Source organism: Panthera tigris, chromosome B4, assembly GCF_018350195.1.
Source record: "Panthera tigris isolate Pti1 chromosome B4, P.tigris_Pti1_mat1.1, whole genome shotgun sequence".
Classification (NCBI taxonomy): domain Eukaryota; kingdom Metazoa; phylum Chordata; class Mammalia; order Carnivora; family Felidae; genus Panthera; species Panthera tigris.
The window spans coordinates 43,498,283-43,519,308 of NC_056666.1; the positions used below are offsets into that span (position 1 = coordinate 43,498,283).

The window sequence follows — 21,026 nt, forward strand, 5'->3', positions numbered from 1 at the left end:
GCAGTGAGTGAGCACACACTCATGATTCTGTGTTCTGAATGGTTGCCTAGGCGTTGAGATCCGCAGAGGAATGGCTAACTCTGTAAGAGGCTGCTCTCAGGCTTTCTTTTTCTGTATCCCGCAGGGATTCTCACTGGCCGCCTCCGTTCTGCTTGCCAACTGGTGCCCCCTAGTGGTTGTGTGAGGCCTTAAACAAGATCGGCTACTCTGGGAGCATGAGATCTGTGTGGAGAGCAGGTGCAGGGTCTTCTTGCAAAAAGCCTCCTTCCCTCACCACCCCCCCCCCCACCTGAACACCGTCACCAAATCCCACTTTCCCATCCAGTCATTCGCCAAACAGTTATTAGGCACAAGCGAGTAGGCCCGTGACTGATGGCTGCTGGAAATACAAACATAAAAATTACGGACTTTTTCCTGTTTCACGTGTTTTATAAATTATTATGTCTGAAAAAAAAAGGAGAGATTAGCTCAGCATAAATTCTGTTACTGACCTTTGGTATTTACTTTCTCAATTATTGGTTATTACTCTTAATTATTGTACTTTTGAGACCTGGAACATTCTAGATATTAAATTGACGCCGAGCAAATGAATGAATGCATGTATGGTGGAAACTGTTTTAGAGAAAACAGCCTTTAATATTCAGAATACAGCTACCTGCTCCGTCTATTCAGAGTTTATTGACCAAGAGGAAAGACTTGGATATGCAAGCAAAAACAAGGAAAAGAGAACTTCACAATTTCTTTTCTTTTCTTTAAAATTTTTAATGTTTATTTTTGAAAGAGAGAGGAACAGACAGTGAGGGGGTGGGGGCAGAAAGAGAAGGGGACACAGAGTCTGAAGGAGGCTCCAGGCTCTGAGCCATCAGCACAGACCCCGACGCGGAGCTGGAACTCACAGACAGCGAGATCGTGACCCGAGCCGAAGCCGGATGCTCAACCGACTGAGCCACCCAGGCGCATCTCATTTTCTAAAATATGTCTTCTTTTGACTTTATGTGAGTGCTCACTCATATGGTTTCAATATATTTTTAAAAGTAATTTGCACTTTTGTATGATGTAAAGTGTTTCAAAGATGATATCATCCATTGCATTTGATTGCATACTATCTACTGTTTCTGGACACATACAAGTACTACAGGGTCTTTCTTCATTTTGGAAGTCACTGTTTACATTAAAAAAAAAAGGCCTGATTTAAGCAAGTATCTGGTTTGTAGAGCAGTGTGTTTGTGGCTGTGGAGGTCTCTGATGAAGGTTTAAGAGGGCGTAATATCAGTTGTATTACCTGTTACTGTAGGGAAAGCTAGTGTGGAGGGAAAGACCAAATCTGAAGCCTCTGAGTTCTAGCCTCAAATTATCACCATCCGTGGGCTATCTTGGGAAAATAACACAATCTCTCTTATATCCCTTTTCTTTATTTTCAAAATGAGGCAACAATCTAAGCTGACCCAAAAGTGTGATCATAAATTCGAATGATATCATGCATGTGGAACACATTTAAAAATCACTTCACATTAGGGGTGCCTGTGTGGTGCCATCAGGGTAAGCGTCCAACTCTCCATTTGGGCTCAGGTCATGATCTCACGGTTCCTGAGTTTGAGCCCCACGTCCGGCTCTGCACTGACGGTGCAGAGCCTGCTTGGGATTCTCTCTCTCTCTCTCTCTCTCTCTCTCCCTCCCTCTAGTTCTACCCCTCCCCCCCCCCCCCCCCACTGTCTCTGTCTCCCTCAAAAATAAGCAAATGTAAAAAATCAGAAAATCTTTTTAAGTTTATTTATTTTGAGAAAGAGAGAGCACAAGTAGGGGAGGGGCAGAGAGAGAAGAAGAGACAGAATCCCAAACAGGCTCGATGCTGTCAGCACAGAGCCTGACAAGGGACTTGATCCCACAAACTGAGATCATGACCTCAGCTGAAATCAAGAGTCAGATACTCAACCAACTCTTGAGCCCTTAAGACACTTTTGCCGTTGATGTCCTTAGATAAATGCTATTGAGAAAGTAAAACAATAAGGGAATTACTCGGGTTTGTATTGGCAAGGAAGATCGGGAGGAAATGATGCTTAAGGTGACATCTTGCTTATATTAATACAAATTAAATAGGCGCGTAGAATAAATATGGGTGCATCCATCAGTGGATACATGGCCATTTACAGTACAGTTAATGGATGTCTTTGAGTTCGATGGTAACAAAATCTTTGATTTGATTCCTGTAAAAGAAAAGGTCAGTAGGAAACTTTATGGCATAATGTGGTTCTTTGCATGAGTCACTTCCTTACGGAAGTATACATCAAGATTTTGGAAATAAAGAAATAAAAGCTACAGGAAATCAGGAAGTAGCTTCTTCCTGCATATTTTAGCTGTGAAATACAGTATTAAAGTATTCAAGGAATTTTATAAATCAAAATGTTGTTTTATTATAGATTCTTTTGAATATTTAATGAAATAGTTCAATTGAAAATAGTTCAACATTTTGCATTTGCATAGACTTTCTCATTCAAGTATCGTTAACATACAGGGTGTATTCATTTCATGTGTACAATATAATGATGCAACCATCGGATACATTTTTCAGTGTTCATCAAGATAAATGCACTCTTTTTTAAACATTTTTTAAAAACATTTATTCATTTTTGAGAGACAGAGAGAGAGACAGAGCATGAGTGGGGAGAGAGGGAGACACAGAATCTGAAACGGGCTCCGGGCTCTGAGCTGTCAGCACAGAGCCCAACACGGGGCTTGAACTCACAGACTATGAGATCATGACCCAAGGTGAAGTTGGACACTTACCCAACTGAGCCACCCAGGCGCCCCACGATAAATGCACTTTTAATCTTGTTTATTTATTCCACCTGTTACCTCCCCTACCTCCCCTCCTTTTTTCACATATAGATACCCAGATGTACTACCATCATTTGTTAAAGTGTCAGTCCTTCCTCCACTGACCTACAGAGCCACCTTTGTTGTATGTTGTCTGTGTATCCATGCACCTGTTTCTGGGATCTTTTTCTCTATTGTTGGTCTGTCATCCTCACACAAATACTACATGGCTTTAATTCATATAGCTTTCCAGTAAATTTGATATCTGGTATGAAAGATAGATTGTTATAATTGTAAAACATTTTATGTAAACCTCTAGCCACAACCAAAACCAAATGTGTATAGAAGTTAAACACACACAAAGAGAAAGAAATCAGAGCATACCAGTGCAAAAAATCAAAAAAACATGAAGGCAGACATCAGAGAAAAATACGGAGAAAAGAATAAGACTAACCAAAAAGAACAAAATGGCCACAGTAAATCCTTCTTTATCAATAATTACTTTAAATGTAAATAATTAAACTCGCCAATAAAAAGTCATAGAGTACTTGAGTGGATAAACGGACAAAGCACAAGACCCATCTGTGTGCTTTCTAAAATAAACTCACTTTAGATTTAAGGACACACATAAACTGAAAGTAAAGAGGTAGAAAAAGATATTTCATGCAAGTGGTAAATAAAAGAGAGCAGGAGTGGGTATATATATATCAGATAAAATTGACTTTCAGTCAAAACCTCTCACAAGGTGGGGGCGCCTGGGTGGCTCGGTTGAGTGCCCAACTCTTGATTTCAGCTCAAGTCTTGATCCCAGGGTTGTGATATCAAGCCCTCCATCAGGCTCTGTGCTGAGTGTGGAGCCTGCTTGAGATTCTCTTTGTCTCTCTCTCTGGGGTGTCTGGGTGGCTCAGTTGGTTAAGTGTCTGACTCTTGCTTTCGGCTCAGGTCATAATCCCAGGGTCATGGAATCGAGCCTTGGGTGGGGCTCCATGCTGAGCATAGACACTGCTTCAGATTCTCTCTCGCGCTCTCACTCTGTCTCTCTCTCTCCCTCTGCCCCCCTCCTCTTCAGCAACAGATTGAAACATTTAGACAGAGTATCAATAAAGAAAACAACTATCTTGATTAGACCAAATGGACCTAACAGACACATATAGAGCAGAACACACATTCTTCTCAAGCACACATGGAACATTCTCTGGGACAGAGTACATGTTAGGTGACAAACAAGTCTTAAAACATTTAAGACTGACATTATGCTGTCTTTTCTGACCACAAAGGAATGAAATTACAAATCAATAGCAGAAGGGAAACCAGGAGATTCACAAATATGTAGGCATCAAACAAGGTCTCTGTAGGAGATAAGGCAAAATGTATCAGATAGTTTGGGAGCTGAGAACTTTAGGGCAACAGTGGGCAGAGTGAATTATTACAAATGTAGTTTGCTAAGTCTTAGTAAACAGTCATGGGTGTTATACGCATATGGAGACAAGTCATACCATAATGAGATCAGATTCTTGGTATATTTACACTAGTGGGTTTGAAAACTACTCACGATAAAGTATATGTGGTTTCCTTTGAGATATTTGACAAAATCTATCATAATACTAATCTACATGAAAGCACTTTTACTCAGATTAGTTGCCATTACTTGAGAGAGAGATCATTTGCTCTATGCCACAGGCATTGTCTTTGGTCCCATCCTCTGTCACATTTATGAATGCTTCAAGTCACATAAATAAATTTGTAGAGGGCACGCAACTTGGATAGCTAATGCACTCAGTGACAGATTCATACATGCCAAGCATTCTGAAATTCAGCAAATGAAGAATCTGACACGATGAACGAAGCTTGTGTTAAAATCTAAACTGAAAAAGTAACACGGTGGGGAGAATTACCTTGATTCATAGAGGCTTGCAAAAGCACTAGGGGAAGTTGAGTGATCTTATCAAAATAAGATAAGATAGTGTTCAAGTCATGGAGAAATCTGAGATAAAATCAATACACATTGTTATAGCTCAGACTACTCGGTGAGAACCTGGAATGGGGAGGCTGGGAAGAAATTTGCTGTTTTCAATTGTTCAAGTAAGTATCATGTGAAAAGGATGTTGCAATTGATTTACTGGCCCCAAATATCAGTATATTTTTGTAGTATACTAAGATGGCTTTTTATTGCTGTTAGAACTCTTCGCGGTTACTTGGATTTAAAGTTAATTTTGAAAGGCTAGATTCAAAAAAAAAATGTTAAAGGCTGTATTTTTAGAGCTGTTTTAGGTTCACAGCAAAATCGAGAGACAATTGTGCAGATTTCCCACATCCTCCCGCCCCCACTCATGTGCAGCATCTGTCACTATCAATACCTGCCCCGATTGATTTGTTAAAACCGATGAACCTATGCGGGCACATCATTAGCACCCAAGATGGGAGTTTACATGAGGGTTCACTCTTGCTTCTGTACATTCTATGGTTCTGGATAAATATATATGACCTGGATGCAGTGGTATAGTGTTCGTTATACAGAGTAGTTTCACTGCCCTAAAAATCCTCTGCGTTCTGCCTATTAATCCTTCCCTCTACTCCTGCAATTGCTGATCTCATAGCGCATCAATAGTTTCGCCTTTTCTAGAATGTCCTGGTGGAATCATATAGTGTACCAGTAGGCAGTCTTTTCAGATTGGCTTCTGTTATATAGTAATATGCATTTAGAGTTTCTCCATGCCCTTTACTGGTTTGATACTTATTTCTTTATTTTACTGGATACTATTTCACAAGCTGCCCATACCACAGCTTATGCAGCCATTCATCTACTAAAGGACATCCTGGTTGCCTCAAAGCGTTAACGATTATAAATAAAGCTGCTATAGACATCTGCCTGCAGGCTTTTGTGTAGATACATGTTTTTCCGTTCCTTTGAGTAAATGCCAAGGAACATTATCGCGGGGTCGTATGGTAAGAGCGTGGTTAGTTTTGTAAGGAACTTTCAAACTGTTCCCCAAAGTGGCTGTACCATTTTGCAATCCTATTAGCCATGTAGGAGAGTTTCTGTGGCTCCACAATTTGGCCAACATGTGGTGTTTCCAGTGTTCCGGATTTGAGCCATTCTAACAGGTGCGAACTGGCATCCCATTGTTTAATGACATTGTCTCCAGGACATACGACGTGGAGCTTTTCATAAGCTTGCTAGCCATCTGTATATTATCTTTAGTTAAGGTCTTTGGCTCACTTTTTAATCAGGTTTTTGTTTCTTATTGTTGACCTTTAAGAATTCTTTGTATCTTTTGGATAACAGCCCTTTATCAAATGTGAAGTGCAAATATTTTCTCCGACTCAATGGCTTGCCTTGTCATTCTTTTGACAAGGTGTCTTTGGTAGAGCCATTTTTAGTTTTAATGAATTCTAGTTTACCAATTATTTCTAAGACCTTTGCGGCAGTTTTAATAAATAATATAGTAATCCTATAATGTGACACTTTAGATTCTGTTACATATTTCCATAATACCAAAAAAAACCCTACATTTAAATATAAACTTTGAATGTAAATAACAGAAATTACAGAAATTGTACATTCAGGTTAGCTTGGCGCGGCAAATCCTGAATCGTACAAATTTTCTAATATGCTAGATTCTAATTTAAGTTTAGAAAGCCACTTATTACAGTAAATCAAAAACCCTTTGTGGAAGCAACAGAAACTTCTCAACTTGCGGTGGATTTGATTTATTTTATCATTACTACACTAACTCTGAGAGAGGATTTGACAACAGGATTTTGGAACCTAGGAGCAACCTACATCCCAGATGATTTTATTTAAGCCACAAATGGAATTCTCTGGTCCTTTTATATCATTGAGGTCTGTTTCTCAGTCAGCAGACACCCACCACTCCCGGCACTGGAGACAATGTTTAGATTGTTATCCATTTCAGGTTTCTTTTCCTTTATTCTCTGTCAACCTAATTGTACAAGGTGTGCAGCTCATATAATGACCCAGGTTATCATTATTGTAGGATCTAAGTTCTTGGTGGTATTTCTATTGTGTTGGCCCAGTATTTCATTTACCAGAACCATCAGGGGAAATTGTAAGAAAACTTGCTTTTATAAATCTCCTGGGTTCAAGGCATAGTTCTCCTAACCACCTTGTATAACAGTAACCCAACTGCAGTGATGCTGTTCTCCGCTTTTTGTTTCAAGGGTTGAGAAGGCACAAATGCAAAAAAGGAAGTCTTAGCTTCTAATTCATCAGGGCCTTGATCATGTTCCTTATTAGAACAGTCTTCCTGTGGGCATTAGGAGCTCTACACCCAACAAAAACAAGGTCTTGGGTTAAACAGGAGATAAGGATTAAGGAGCGCACTTGAGATGAGCACCGGGTATGAAAGTGTTCGATCACGATATTGTACATGTGAAACTAATATTACGCTATATGTTAACTAAGTGGAATTTAAGTAAAAACTTTTAAAAATGTAAAAACACACCCCCAAGATCTGGGGGAAAGGAAGGAATTTTCTTCATATGGGAGAAATAAGGTGTAATAATGGGAGGGGGGGCACTTTGTGAACCCTAACTGCATGTTTTGATTCACAGACCTGTCTATTCTGTCTAGGGCACCAGCTGGTGTCACTAGTGTGCATTCATGAAGTCATGCCAGCATCCTGCCCAGCAAGTCACTTATAGATAAGTAACTTCTTCAGGCATGAATGGATTAGCAGATGTTCTTTTCTGCAAAATGCCAAATGCAAAATTGCGTGGAAAATCATAACAACAAATCAGACATTCTGTAACTTTGTGAATGGCGATCCTTGTGGACATTACAGGTGCAGAGGTCAAATCTGCTCCTAAAATCCGTAATCATTCCTACAAACACAAAGCACTATCCAGTCCATGATGGAAGACGCTTAAGTAGAAGATCTGCCATCAGGTCATTAGCTGGTTTCCTTTGAACTTTGTGCTCTTTGGAATTTGCCCTTGATAGGCTGGGCATTCAGCAGAGGCATTAAAAAAAATTGGCCATGAGAAGGGAAGAGGTTATTATCTGAGCATCTATAGTTTCCATCCCTGCTGTCCAGCCAATGTTACAGGTGTCCCTTTAGTAAGTTCCAGCATGTCTGAGGAAAGACGCTGATGGACATGCACTTTTTGCACCCAATTATTGATAAATAAGCCAAAAGTTGAAGCCTCTAGGTAGAATACGTATAGCAGGACTATAACATGAATTTTTAGACAAAATAGTCCTACGGTAACTGTGAAAATATCAAGTAAAATTATCATTGAGTCACTAGTAAATTCAAAAGGACAATTGTACAGGTAGCATTAGCTCACCCCTCTCCACCACCCACCTTCTGCATCTCCTTCTTTGCCCCGGGAGAGTGACCTGTGCAGACAACTTTGCCCCGTGGCTTCCACTTGCCTTTAGCTAATTGATTTGGGGGCAGGAAGGCAGAGGAATGAGATAGGAGTCAGGGTTCATGGCCCTGGGCCTCCTCTCGGAGACTAGGACTGACTGTACTCCAGCCAGGGGTGCCTGCTCTACCCAACTCACCTTCCTCTATCTTCTGCCTCACCAGTGAAGCCTTCCTGTGGAAAGTTCTAGGTTTCTGTTCTCGACTTGCTACAATTGCCAAAGATTTAGGAGTTATGCACCAAAATTTTAAACTTCATCTCAACTTACAAAATGAATGTTTCCACAACTGTATTACTCTTTTTAGATTGGGCTTGAGGGGACTTTTTAGAGGGATAAGAAAGTTCCAAAAGTGCATTTGGGTGATGGTTGCACACATCTATTTATTTTCTAAAAGTCATACAATCATGTAATTACATACCATGTTATGGTATGTAAATTAGACCTCACTGAAGCTAAGAGAAAAAAAAAGTCTGAAATCTCTGTCCTGCCTCATGAATATTGTATATTCTGTTCAAATACCAGAAAAGGCCATTGAAAAATATGGTTTCTTTCCTAAATTCTCCCCACATTTTTTTTTTTTGGTATTTAAGATGTCTTTAGAATGTCAAAAGTTGCCAGTATTTTTTTCTTCAAATTATATTATTAAATTATTAGCATGATTTATAATCAATCTTGTTTTAGGGTCAGGAAATTTAACTGTTAGGTAATTGCAAGCTATTATGTTAAATCAAATATCACTATATCAGGAAGTGTAATTGAAAATTGATGTATTGTAACTAAACCGAAAGGCACCTATGTATCATTTAACTCGACTCTGAAAGGGGTACAATTTCCATTTCCCTGACTTTATGGGATTATCAGGAAACATTTTTCAAAGAACCATAAATGATATTAAATTCAATATGTGGTGGACAGTTTAGAAATTATGTGTTATGTAGGTCATGAGAAATAAACTTAAAAAAAAAAAAAGAAAACATTTCCTTTGAGGTTTTCACCGATAGATGAAACTGTGTACCCTTGTCTGTACCCTGAGTGAACAATTTGAGGACTAGCTCTGAATAGCAGCAGATTTATTATTTTCTTATTATATATCATACTTAGGAAAACAAAACGTACACATATACACACATATATTCACCCACATTGAAGATGCAAGATGAAGAAAGATACATGACCTTGAATTTACAATGGAAAAAAAGGAGTTCTATCGAAACATCCCAACTTAAATTTAAAGGTATGGTATTCCTTTTTTTCCCCCAATTGGTATGGGTTAATATGAATAAGAATTCAATGTGGGTTAATCTGAATATGAATACGGACGGTAATTTCCAACATTCCAGTCTTTACTGTTCTTGGACTATTTTATTTTTTGGTGCTTTCCTCTCTCTGTCTGTCCCCATCTTGTCTTTCTGTCTCTCGCTCTCATTTATCAAGGTGAGGGCAACAATTGTTTTTAAAGTAAAATTTTGTGTCATATAGTTTCCTAAGGACATTCTCAGGACAAAATACACCCTTACTTGTTATTAAGAAAAATTTTGTGTCATATAATTTCCTAAGGACATTCTCAGGAAAAAAAATACACAAAATTAGTAAAATTGAGATGGATGTTTAGCTCCAATCATCCACCTCCTTCTCACTCATAAAAATGGCATCATTAGTACTAGCTTTTAATTCAGCTTGTCAAAAACTTTAGAGTGTATTTTTCACCAGGTGGAAAAATTTCAGTTTGGAAAATAGAGATACTGACTTGAAAGACCACAAAATGTAATGGCTCTTCTGTGCAAAATTTTTTTTCACAGTTTGTAGATATCACTCTGAAACCAAAATGGGTTTTGGTGCAGAAAAGGAGCTCAGGTGGTTGCAAATAATGAATGTGCAACTCCTAGCTATTTAAGTGGCATCTGCTAATATTCATCCTTTACCAATAAATGCATCGTTCGCTAATAGTAAAGTTTTCTAACATTTAGTAAAGCTTGGGGTGTGACATACATTTGAGTCTAATTGACAGTTTAAGTCCTGTCATGATACACAGGGCTTTTACTTAACTTTGTGATTATATATTTGTGTATTTTTTTCCTCGTATCTTGGTGGTAATGAAAATAAGACATTACATTTTTGCCACTATCTAAAGTTTCAGAATCAGTGTAGAAATAGAGTTACTAATAATATAGTTACTTAATATAGATTGAGATGTTTTTGCAGGTTTTTCTTTTCTTGCCCTTAGTGTATATTCCATGCACAGTCCCATTATGTTTTAAAATTGCTTGGGGGCACCTGGGTGGCTCACTCAGTTAAGCTTCCGACTTCGGCTCAGGTCATGATCTCACTGCTCGGCCCCTGAGTTTGAGCCCCGCGTCGGGCTCTGTGCGGATAGCTCAGAGCCTGGAGCCTGCTTCAGATCTTGTGTCTCCCTCTCTCTCTGCCCCACCCTCTGCTTGCACTCTGTCTCTGCCTCTCAAAAATGAATACATGTTAAAAAAAAATTCTTGAAATAATTCCTCTTCATGGTTAAGCCACTAACTTAATATCCAGTTAGGGCCCTTTACTTCATCTTCCATTTTATTTTTAGGGATCACTTTTTTTTCACCTTGACTTAGTTCATTTTATGATTATGTATAAGTATACACACTGTGCAATTGTAATAATATATATAATGCCTGTTATACAATATAATTATAATTATTTTATAATTATTTAAAACATTTATATATTTTCAAAGTCAAACCTAGATAACAAGGTACTTCCAGAGATCTCCAACTCCCCAAAATCCAGATTCCATCTTTTGCTTTCACCCTGCTCTCTCCTCCCACACATTTCAATCCTACATACAGCCTAACATTTCTCTATTAAGTGGATGTGCCATAGTTTGTTCCACTAGTTCCATTATTGGCCATGTAAGATGTTTGCATTGCTTTTCTATTGTATTCCTATTATAAATAGCACTGCAATGCCTTGCACATATGTCTTTTGATGTTTTGCCAACATGTCACTGGGATGTATTCCTAGAAGAGAGATTGCTGGATACCAATGCAAATGCTCATGTAATTTTGCTCGTTTTCCCCCAAATATTGCTCCACATGATGGTACCATTTTATGCCATGATGAATCTAATAGTGGCAAATATCTTTTTAAAATACTGACTTCAATGGGGCACCTGGGTGGCTCAGTCGGTTAAGCGTCTGACTCTTGATTTCGGCTCAGGTCATGATCTCATGGTTTGTGAGTTTCGGGCCCCACATTGGATTCTGTGCTGACAGTGCAAAGCTTGCTTGGGATTCTCTCTCCCTCTCTCTCTGCCCCTTCCTTGCTCTCTCTCTCTCTCTCTCTCTCTCTCTCAAAAATATACAAATAAACAAATAAAATAAAATAAAATACTAATTTCAATTCTTTTGGTATACCCAGAAGTGAGATCGCTGAAAGGTATGGTAGCTCTATTTTTCTTGTTTTGAAGGACTGTCATCCTGTTTCCAATAGTGACTGCATCATTTTATATTCTCACCAACAGTGTGCAAGGGTTCAAAGTTCTCCACACCCTCACCAACACCTGTTATCTCTTTTTGATAGCCATTCTAACAGACATGAAGTGGTATCTCATTATGGAATTGTTTGCATTTACCCGATGATTAGTGATGTTGAAAGACTTTTCAGGTACTCGGCCATTGGTATGCCTTCTTTGGAAAACAGTCTATTCAGATCCTCTGCCTCTTTAAAAATAAGATTTTTTTTTTTTGCAATTGATTTGCATAAGTTGTATGAGTTCCTTATATATTTTAAATGTTGGCCCTTTATCAGATAAGATATAGATTTGCAAATGTTTTCTCCCTCTAATTTTTTTTTTCTCTCGTTCCTTGTGTCTTCAATTTAGGTGGTTTGAGATCTTCCTTTAAAAAAATTTTTTTTTACTGTTTATTTTTGAAAGAGAGAGAGAGAGGGACAGAGTGTAAGCGGGGTAGGGTCAGAGAAAGAGGGAGAGACAGAATCCGAAGCAGGTTCCAGGCTCTGAGCTGTAAGCACAGAGCCTGATGTGGGGCTCGAACCCATGAGCTGCGAGATTATGACCTGAGCCAAAGTCAGGACGAAGTCAAATGCTCAACCTACTGAGCCAACCAGCCACCCCAGATCTTTCTTTTTAACTCAATGTAGGTATTTATGGTTATAAACATCTCTCTTAGAAGAGCTTTTGCTGTGTCCCGTAAGTTTTGTTGTGCTGTATTTTCATGTTTATTTGTCGTAAGTTTTGTTGTGCTGTATTTTCATGTTTGTTTTTTAAAGATTTTTAAAAATTTCCCTTTTGATTTCTTCTTTGACTCATTATTTGTTCAAGAGCGTGTTACTTAATTTGACATATTTGTAAATTTTCCAGTTATCCTGCTGTCTTGATTTCTAGCTTCATACCATTGTCACTGGAAAAAAAAATCCTTCATATGATTTCAATCTTCTTAAATTTGCCATGACTTGTTTCATAAACTATCATATGATCTATCCTGGAGAACGTTCTGTGTGCATTTGAGAAGAATGTGTATTCTTCTGTTATTGGATGGAATGTTCTGGGTATGTCTGTTAAGTGCATTTGGTCTAAAGTAATAATTCAAGTTCCACGTTCTTATAGTGATTTTTTGTTTGGATGGTCTATCCATTGTTGACTATGAGGTATTGAAGCCCTCTATTATTATTGCATTGTTGTCTATTTCTCCCTTTCACATCTGTTAATACTTGCTTAATGTATTTATCCACTTTGTTGTTGGGTACATATATATTTCTGATTATTATATCCTCTTGATAAATTAACTCCTTTATCATTATATGATGATGACCTTCTTTGTCTCTTGGTAGTTTTTGACTTAATGTCTATCTTGTAGCTACCTCTGCTTTCTTTTAGTCTCCATTTGCATAGAATATCTTTTTCTATCCGTTCTTTTTGAGCCTATGTGCATCCTTAAGGAAGAAGTGAGTCTTTTGTACATAGCATGCAGTTGTATCCTGTTTTGTTTTTTTTTAATCTATCCAGCCACTCCATGTCTTTTGATTGGAGGAGTTAATCCATTTATAATTAGAATAATTCTTTTTTAATTTTTTTTTTATTTTTGAGACGCTATTTATTTATTTTATTTTTATTTTATTATTTTTTTAATATGAAATTTATTGTCAAATTGGTTTCCACGCCACATGAGAAAGAATGAAATATGGCCTTTTGTAGCAACGTGGATGGAACTGGAGACTGTTATGCTAAGAATAATTCTTGATATGATAAGACTTACTAATGTCATCTTATTACCTGCTATTTAGCTGTTTTGTAATTCCTTTATTCTTTTCTCTTTTTCTTGCTGCCTTCCTCTGTGAGTTGGTTTTTCATAGCGGTATGCTTTGATTCCCTCTGTTTTTAGTGCATGTATTTAATAATGTGTAGGCTTTGCTTTGTGGTTACCATCCACTTCTGTAAAACATCTTATAGATATAACAGTCTATTTTACACTGATAACAACTTCAATCGCATACAAAAACTCTTCCTTTTTAATGCTTGCTTTTTACGTTTTCGATGTCAGAATTTGCCTTTTGTAGTGTGTATTCAATAACAAATTATTGTTATCTATAGTTACTTTAAAGACTTTTTTCTCCTTTAACTTTTATATGAGAGTTAATTAATTTTTTCCAAACTTCTGTGGGAAACTTCCAGTGTTTCTCAATTAACTTCATTAGAAAACAAACAAACAAACAAAAAACACCTGTTACTGGTGTGCATATTGAACAAGTATCCATCAATTCCTGCTTTATTTTCTAGCATAAAGTTGTTGGGTTTTATCAGTTGCATTTTTTTACAACTATTGAGATGATCATACATTTCTTTCTAGCTCTATTAATAAGACAAAATGAAAATCTTACTATTGAACAGCATTGGATTCCTAGTATAAATCTGCCATGGTCATTTTATGTTTGGGCTACAATAATATATTTAAGATTTTTGTATGGACACTTAGGAGTGATTGTGGATTTTTAAAGTTATTTTTATTTTTATTTTTATTTTCTGATGTTAAAGTCTTGTATGTTAAATTCTGTGCAGGAGAATTCTCTACAATTTCTTTACAGGAGAAAACACAAGATAGTGAAAATGTTATTTCCTCCAAAATCGTAAACCTTAATAGGGCTCAAATTCATACCGTGGAACTCTTTTCATGATGCTTAAGAGAAATAATTGAGCCTCAGTTTGAAAAGGCTTCTGCACCCTTTCTCCTAATGTTTTCTGATAATCATGTGTTTGATTTTTTTTAAATGAATAAATGACATTTTATTACATGTGTTGAATACTTTGAATTTTTTGATGATAACTTTTAACATATCAAAATATTAAAAAATAATCTGGGAAATACAGGGAATCCATTAATTGAATGAATATAACATATCTTATTTTACTGTCTTGTGAATACTATGATAAGATAAAAGCTATGTACTATTTTTCTGACATACTGTTTTATATGGTTTATGATGCTCTTTCTCGACCAGGTTCAGCATCTTCAAATGTGGTTTTTTACTCCCACAGATTTAAAGGGTATTTGGAATATGAATTTCAGCATTTATAATTCAATTTATTGACTGAACAATAAGGATGATCATAGTTATAGGGAGTGGCTTCTTATCAATTATTGTGATACATTTGCAAAAATTATCTTTGATGACATAAAATGTTGTGCAAATATAGATGTTCATTTATTCAACATAAAATAATTGCTCATATAATTCCACAAGCTAATGTTCACCAACCTAAGTCCTTTTTAATGAGGTTGAGAAAAATGACAACGTATATAATTGAGGCGCTGGATGAGACTATTTACTTTCTGTATTATGACACCAGTTTGTTGATAACAGCCATCACTGAATGCACATCTTATCTTGAACCTAGCAGTATATGGAAAATAAAATGAGTATTTTCATACATATGAAAAAGAAAATAGTCGTCACTCTTAAAGAATTTACCGTCTAAAGAGAAGCTGAAGCATCATTATTACATGAGTTAGAGAAGATTTTAGGATTTTTTTTTTTTAGATTAAAATAGCTGGTACCAGGAGTCGTATTTAGCTTTGATTTGTATTGTTTTCTTAGTAAATGAGATGGGCTGAATGACTTGTGAATATTATTACATTAAAGCAAATTTATTAATTCAAAGTATCTATTTGTGTGAATATAGATATGTGTATTTGTAAGTGCACAAATGAGCGTGTGTATGCATGTGTGCTTGGGGAATTATTAGGTGTATACATAAAATTCTTTATCCCTCTGGTCAGTTATGTCAAATATTAGCAATTTCTTAAGATCTGATATAACATGCATCATAGCTCTAACCATGTAGTGTTACTATTACCGAATAAAATACATATTTATTTTTCTGTTTATTTAGGTTTTAAACTTTTGATTGCCTGATATCATTTGAAATTCAAAACCAATATTATTTGCAATCCTCGTCTTATAGTTGCTTTCACTTCTTAGAAATTACTTTTCTAAGCTAATTCATTTGATTAATCCCTCAGATTCTTCTGTGATGTTGCCTTGGTCTAAAATCTTACTGGGAATATCTGGAACCATAAATGGTATTCTGGTTTTGACTTTGATTTCCCTGTGTTTACTGGGTAAGTTGAAAGATTTTAAATACAAGTATGGAAATGTTTACGTTCTTCTTACTACTCTTTTCATATTCATTCATTCACTTATTCATTTTCTGTCATGTTAACAAAGGCTTAATTAGAAGCTACTGTGTATAAAGCCATATAGCATTCTCCATCGTAATGTATTTAATCTGTAGTCAAATCAGGTGAGTATCTTGTTCTCAAGTGGCATACATTCTAATAGGAAGAAAACGTGTGTGTGTGTGTGTGTGTGTGTGTGTGAGAGAGAGAGAGAGAGAGAGAGAGGGATGTATTTGGAAACCGTGTTTTGGATTTCTTAGAAAACTGTGAATAAAGAGAATTCCATTATTTTTCTTACTAAGATTACATTTAGTTTATTTTTTTGTCCAACAAATATTTACTGAACAGCTACTATACCCCAAACATTACCACAAATTTTCACCACCCCCCCCAAAAAAAGGAATAATCAGGGTCAAGAATCTCTAATGAAAGAAATAGATTTTAAATAAATAATTATGGTAGAATAGGCTAAACACAGTATCATAGGTTTCAGTAAGGCATTAAGAAAGCATGGAAAGAGGATGTAGGCTCTCTAGAGGAGGAATTTTGCTTTATTTCCTACTGTATCACCAGTTCTTAGGACAATGCCTGGCACAGAATAGATCCGCAGCAAATATGTATTCTAAAAACGATTCAATCGTGTCGTCCTTGAAGTTATTTTTCATTAAATGAACATGAAAATAAGAAACTTCCCAGTTACCCCTTCAGATGTTTCTTGTTCCAATCATCAGAATCTTTCCAAAGAATTTGTCTCTCAAACATTGCGCAGAAAAGATATTTCCTCTATGTTAAAATAATCCTGTTTTTAAGTTTCTCAGGGAGTATTGCAAAAATGCCAAAAAGGAAATAATTCAAATCTCACCCAACACGATGACATTGGAAACCCAAAAATGAATAATGGCACAAGAGGAAATTTAAGTAATAAGGATACAAGCCACTGTGGCTCAAAAGCTACGGACCATACAGGTATCTCTCAAGGCTTTGGCTTATATTGAGTTTAATTGTTTTGGCTTTCAAAATTTGAAAAATCCTATTTAACAGGTATGCATACATATGCATATACATACATATATATGTATATATGTATATGTACATATATATATTGATTATTCTTTTTCCAGTGGGAGGAAAGCTGTAAAAAAAGAACAAAACAAATAGTCTGTTCCCTTCAGGAACTTAAAATCAAATTGAAATATGGAAAGTTAACTGCGATTATAAGGCAGTGTATAAATATGGAAAGTTAACTGCGATTATAAGGCAGTGTATAAATATGGAAAGTTAACTGCGATTATAAGGCAGTGTATAAATAAGCTGCAAATAACTATTTTTGTCTCTTATTTATTCTGTTTTGAAATACAAAATGAATAAAAGTTATTATACATAACAAATTATCCATTACGATTTTATGCTTAGAACTTGCAATCATGCAAAATTTTGGAAAACTGTCCCTTCTGCTTCCAATTGTTTTCAGTTTAACTTTAGAACACTTACCTTTTTGAGCCTTCAACATTTACTTTATGGTTTATGTGAAAAATGTGTTGATTAATTTATTTTATAATTACTTGCCAAAGGGTTTTCTCTACTCCATTAGTTTGTGTTATTCTCTTGATCACATATGAAAATGTCATATATATTATGGTTTACTTATTGGTACTCTTTGCTTTTGGATTATGTATCTGTTTTATATGTATAAGTCTCAAAGTAATTAAGATACTGTAATTTTAACACATATTTTACACTCTGATTAGATGTTAAGAAAGCTTTGATAGGTAAACATGGAATCATATAGACACCTTTAAACTTTTATTAAAGTCAGTCTAAATGCTGTATATCCAATTCTGAGATATTAATTTCCTATTACTTTTTTTTTAATTGAAGAAATACAAACATGAAGTTAACCATTTAAAATAATGCAATTCAATGGCATGAGGACATTTGAATGTGCAACGGCTAATCTATCTAGTTCCCAAACATTCTCATCACCCAGAAGAGAAATTCCTACTCCCAATAAAAAAATCCCCCACTCCTTCACCCAGGCCTTTAGCAACCACTAATCTGCCTTCTGTCTCTGTGGATTTACCTATTCTGCATTTTCATATATGGAATCATACAATATTTGACTTTTTGTGTCTTGCTTCTTTCACTTAGCATAATGTTTTCAAGGTTCATTCGTGTGACATCATGTATCAGCATTTTATTTCCTTTTATGACTAATATTCCGCTCTTTGTATATATCTAAAATTTGTTTAAGATGGCAATACCAAAGTGGTCTATCAAAATTCCAATGCCCTTTTTTTTTTTTGAGGAAATGGACAAAGTGATCCTGAAATTCATATAAAGTTGCAAAAAATCCTGAATACTAAAAACAATCTTGAAAAAGAAGAATACATTTGGCAGATTCACATTTTCCAATGTCAAAACTTAATGGGGATGGAAAGAATGAATCCTAGCTGCTTAATATTTATGGGGTTTCTTTTCACGGTGATGAAAATATTTTGGAATTAGATAGTAGCTGTATTTGCACATTGTGGACATGCTAAAAACTCATGCACGTTAAAGTGGTTAAAATGGTGGCTTTTATGTTACATGAATTTTACTTCAATAAAAAAAGGAGATTTTAATGGCCATAAGCTTGAATAGATATGCTGACCTGCCGTCATATTTACACATACAATTTACTTTCGTTCATTATTATGCCAAAGTCTTAGGTATTTACAATTTAAGACCTCAGTTTAATTTTAATTTAAGAAAATCGAGGAATATAAACTTGTAATTATATAGAGGTTGAAAAAACTAAATTCTCAATATTAGTTAATATCAAAAGGGAATCATTAAGGATTTATGCACATAAAGGAAGCAGAGAAGTCTTCAAGCTTTATTTGGTTAAATTATAAGAAAATGGTATAAATAATATTTAATCTCTCAAGTAGCATTAACACAATATACAGCTTAAATGGTTCATGTTATTTTAGCAATTACATTAGATCTGGGCATGAAAAACATTCCCCTTTGTCTAAGTTTTGCTTCATCTTACTAAATTGATTTCTTAATTCCCAAGAATTATCATTTGTGTTTTGAAAACCTTGTAAATCTGAACCCCTTGTTGTGAGTGATTTTATCATACAGCTCCACTCTTACTCATACAACACGTAAGTATTCGGTGTCCAGAGATACATATGTAATTTAATTTTCTTTGTTTCCTTCGTATCACCACAGGATTGTGCCCATCAGAATGGCTCAAATATCATAAAAAGTGTTATTGGTTCTCTAATGAGATGAAAAGTTGGAGTGACAGTTATAGGTATTGTTTGGGAAGAAAATCTCATCTGCCAATCATTCAGGACCAAATCGAAATGGTTAGTGGTTTAGGGCCAGGGTTATGGCGTTAGTTTCTGTGGAGTTAAAAATAGCCTACCTCAGGGCGCCGGGGTGACTCAGTCTTTTAAACATCGGACTCTTGGTTTTAGCTTAGGTCATAACTTCACGGTTTTGTGGGCTCCAGGCCCACGCCCAGCTCTGCACTGTTAGTGCGGAGCCTGTGTGGGATTCTCTGTCTCCCTCTCTCTCTGCCTCTACCCCACTCATGCTGTATCTGTTCCTCTCTAAATAAATAAAAAAGTAAATAAATAACTTAAAAAAATGACTTACGTCCTATTTCTTCCCACCCTTCCAGTCAGTTATCATGTACCTTGATTACTGAGTTCTTGGCACTTTCCTAGATTTTGTGCTTAAGACCAGTGCCTTACTTGACTCATGCTAGCCCTGGACTGAATACTTGTATTCGATGTACAGGTAGCGTATGCGTATATGTATGTTTACAATAAACGTGCAATGTGTGTAAATAAGTTATGAATTGATTACTATCAGAATGCTCATGCAGGATACTAATTGTCCAATAAAATCCTAAATTGTTTTAATATGTCTGAAAACTATTAAAATATTCTGTTCACTCACTCATTCCTCACTTTTTAGGCTTTTATACAGAAAAACCTAAAACAATCAAACTACGTGTGGATTGGGCTCAACTTTACATCCCTGGAAAGGGCATGGACCTGGGTGGATGGTTCTCCGTTAGATTCAAAGACGTGAGTCTTTTCAAAAAGACTATCTGATTTACTGTCTATCGTAGAACTTATCTTCATAAAGCACCTCTCGGTCCACCAAAATCAACTCTGAAATAGTTCTCGGTACTAAAACATTTGAAAGGATGAAAATCAGGTTAATGTTCCCTGGAGTAATGATGGATACTTTGGTTTTGTTTTCAAAGCAAAAAGACTAGAAAAGAATAATGGTTGCGCATTTATTGTTTAAAAACTACACCATATGCAACAATGGAAAGAAGACTAGACCAAGGATGTGGGCACAAATGTACTCTCAGTTCAGTCACTTCTAAACAGACTCTCTGGGAACTTTCTGCAAAATCACAGACAGCAATATTAAGTAACAGACATACTGTAACTTTTACTGAATCAAAGGATTTGAAAATGCCCTGAAATCTGAGTTACGTTTTGATTAAGGGAGGGAATTAGCCGAAAACGTAAATGGATGTTGTTAGCAGCGATGATTAACAATGTATTTATCATTTCTTCTACAGATTTGTCATAAAAGGACCAGCTAAAGAAAATAGCTGTGCTGCTACCAAAGAAAACAAAATTTACTCTGAAACTTGCAGCAGTGTTTTCAAATGGATTTGCCAATATTAGAATTAAAAAAAAAAATTAGTAGTGAACTAATCAATGATGAAAGCTTTTGCCTATTAGGTTCTAATATTAACCTTAAGGAGTGAGAATTTAAAACTGAAGACAACAAAAGGTCTTCTCCATTTTCTCTCTATCATCTACATTGGTCCTAATCTCAGAGTAACCCATGTAAATAATGCAAAATATGCCCTTCCTATTTTTTATGTGATAATATAATCCAATGTGAGTCCATGGATTTATACTCAGGACTTTTATTCATTTTTCATGTTATAACAAATGTGACCAAATTTATCTGCTTTTCTGTATTTTGCTTGTTTATGTGTAACAATATTCTGTGTTAATTTCATATCATTCTGAGTTGCATTGTAGTATGGATTTATATATGTTTTACTGCGTTGTTGGGCATTAACTTCATTCTCAGGTTTTTGCTACTGTAAGCTATGT

General features: G+C 35.9%; 1 protein-coding gene across 1 annotated transcript; it reads left to right on the plus strand.

The window, feature by feature from the left end:
* Positions 1–9,228: 9,228 nt before the first annotated feature.
* Positions 9,229–21,026, plus strand: KLRF1 (killer cell lectin like receptor F1). Its single transcript, XM_007093302.3, has 6 exons — positions 9,229–9,440; positions 15,727–15,825; positions 16,693–16,848; positions 19,099–19,238; positions 19,855–19,967; positions 20,477–21,026. Exons 1-6 carry the CDS (start codon positions 9,356–9,358, stop codon positions 20,583–20,585), a joined length of 702 nt encoding a protein of 233 aa, XP_007093364.1. The 5' UTR covers positions 9,229–9,355; the 3' UTR covers positions 20,586–21,026.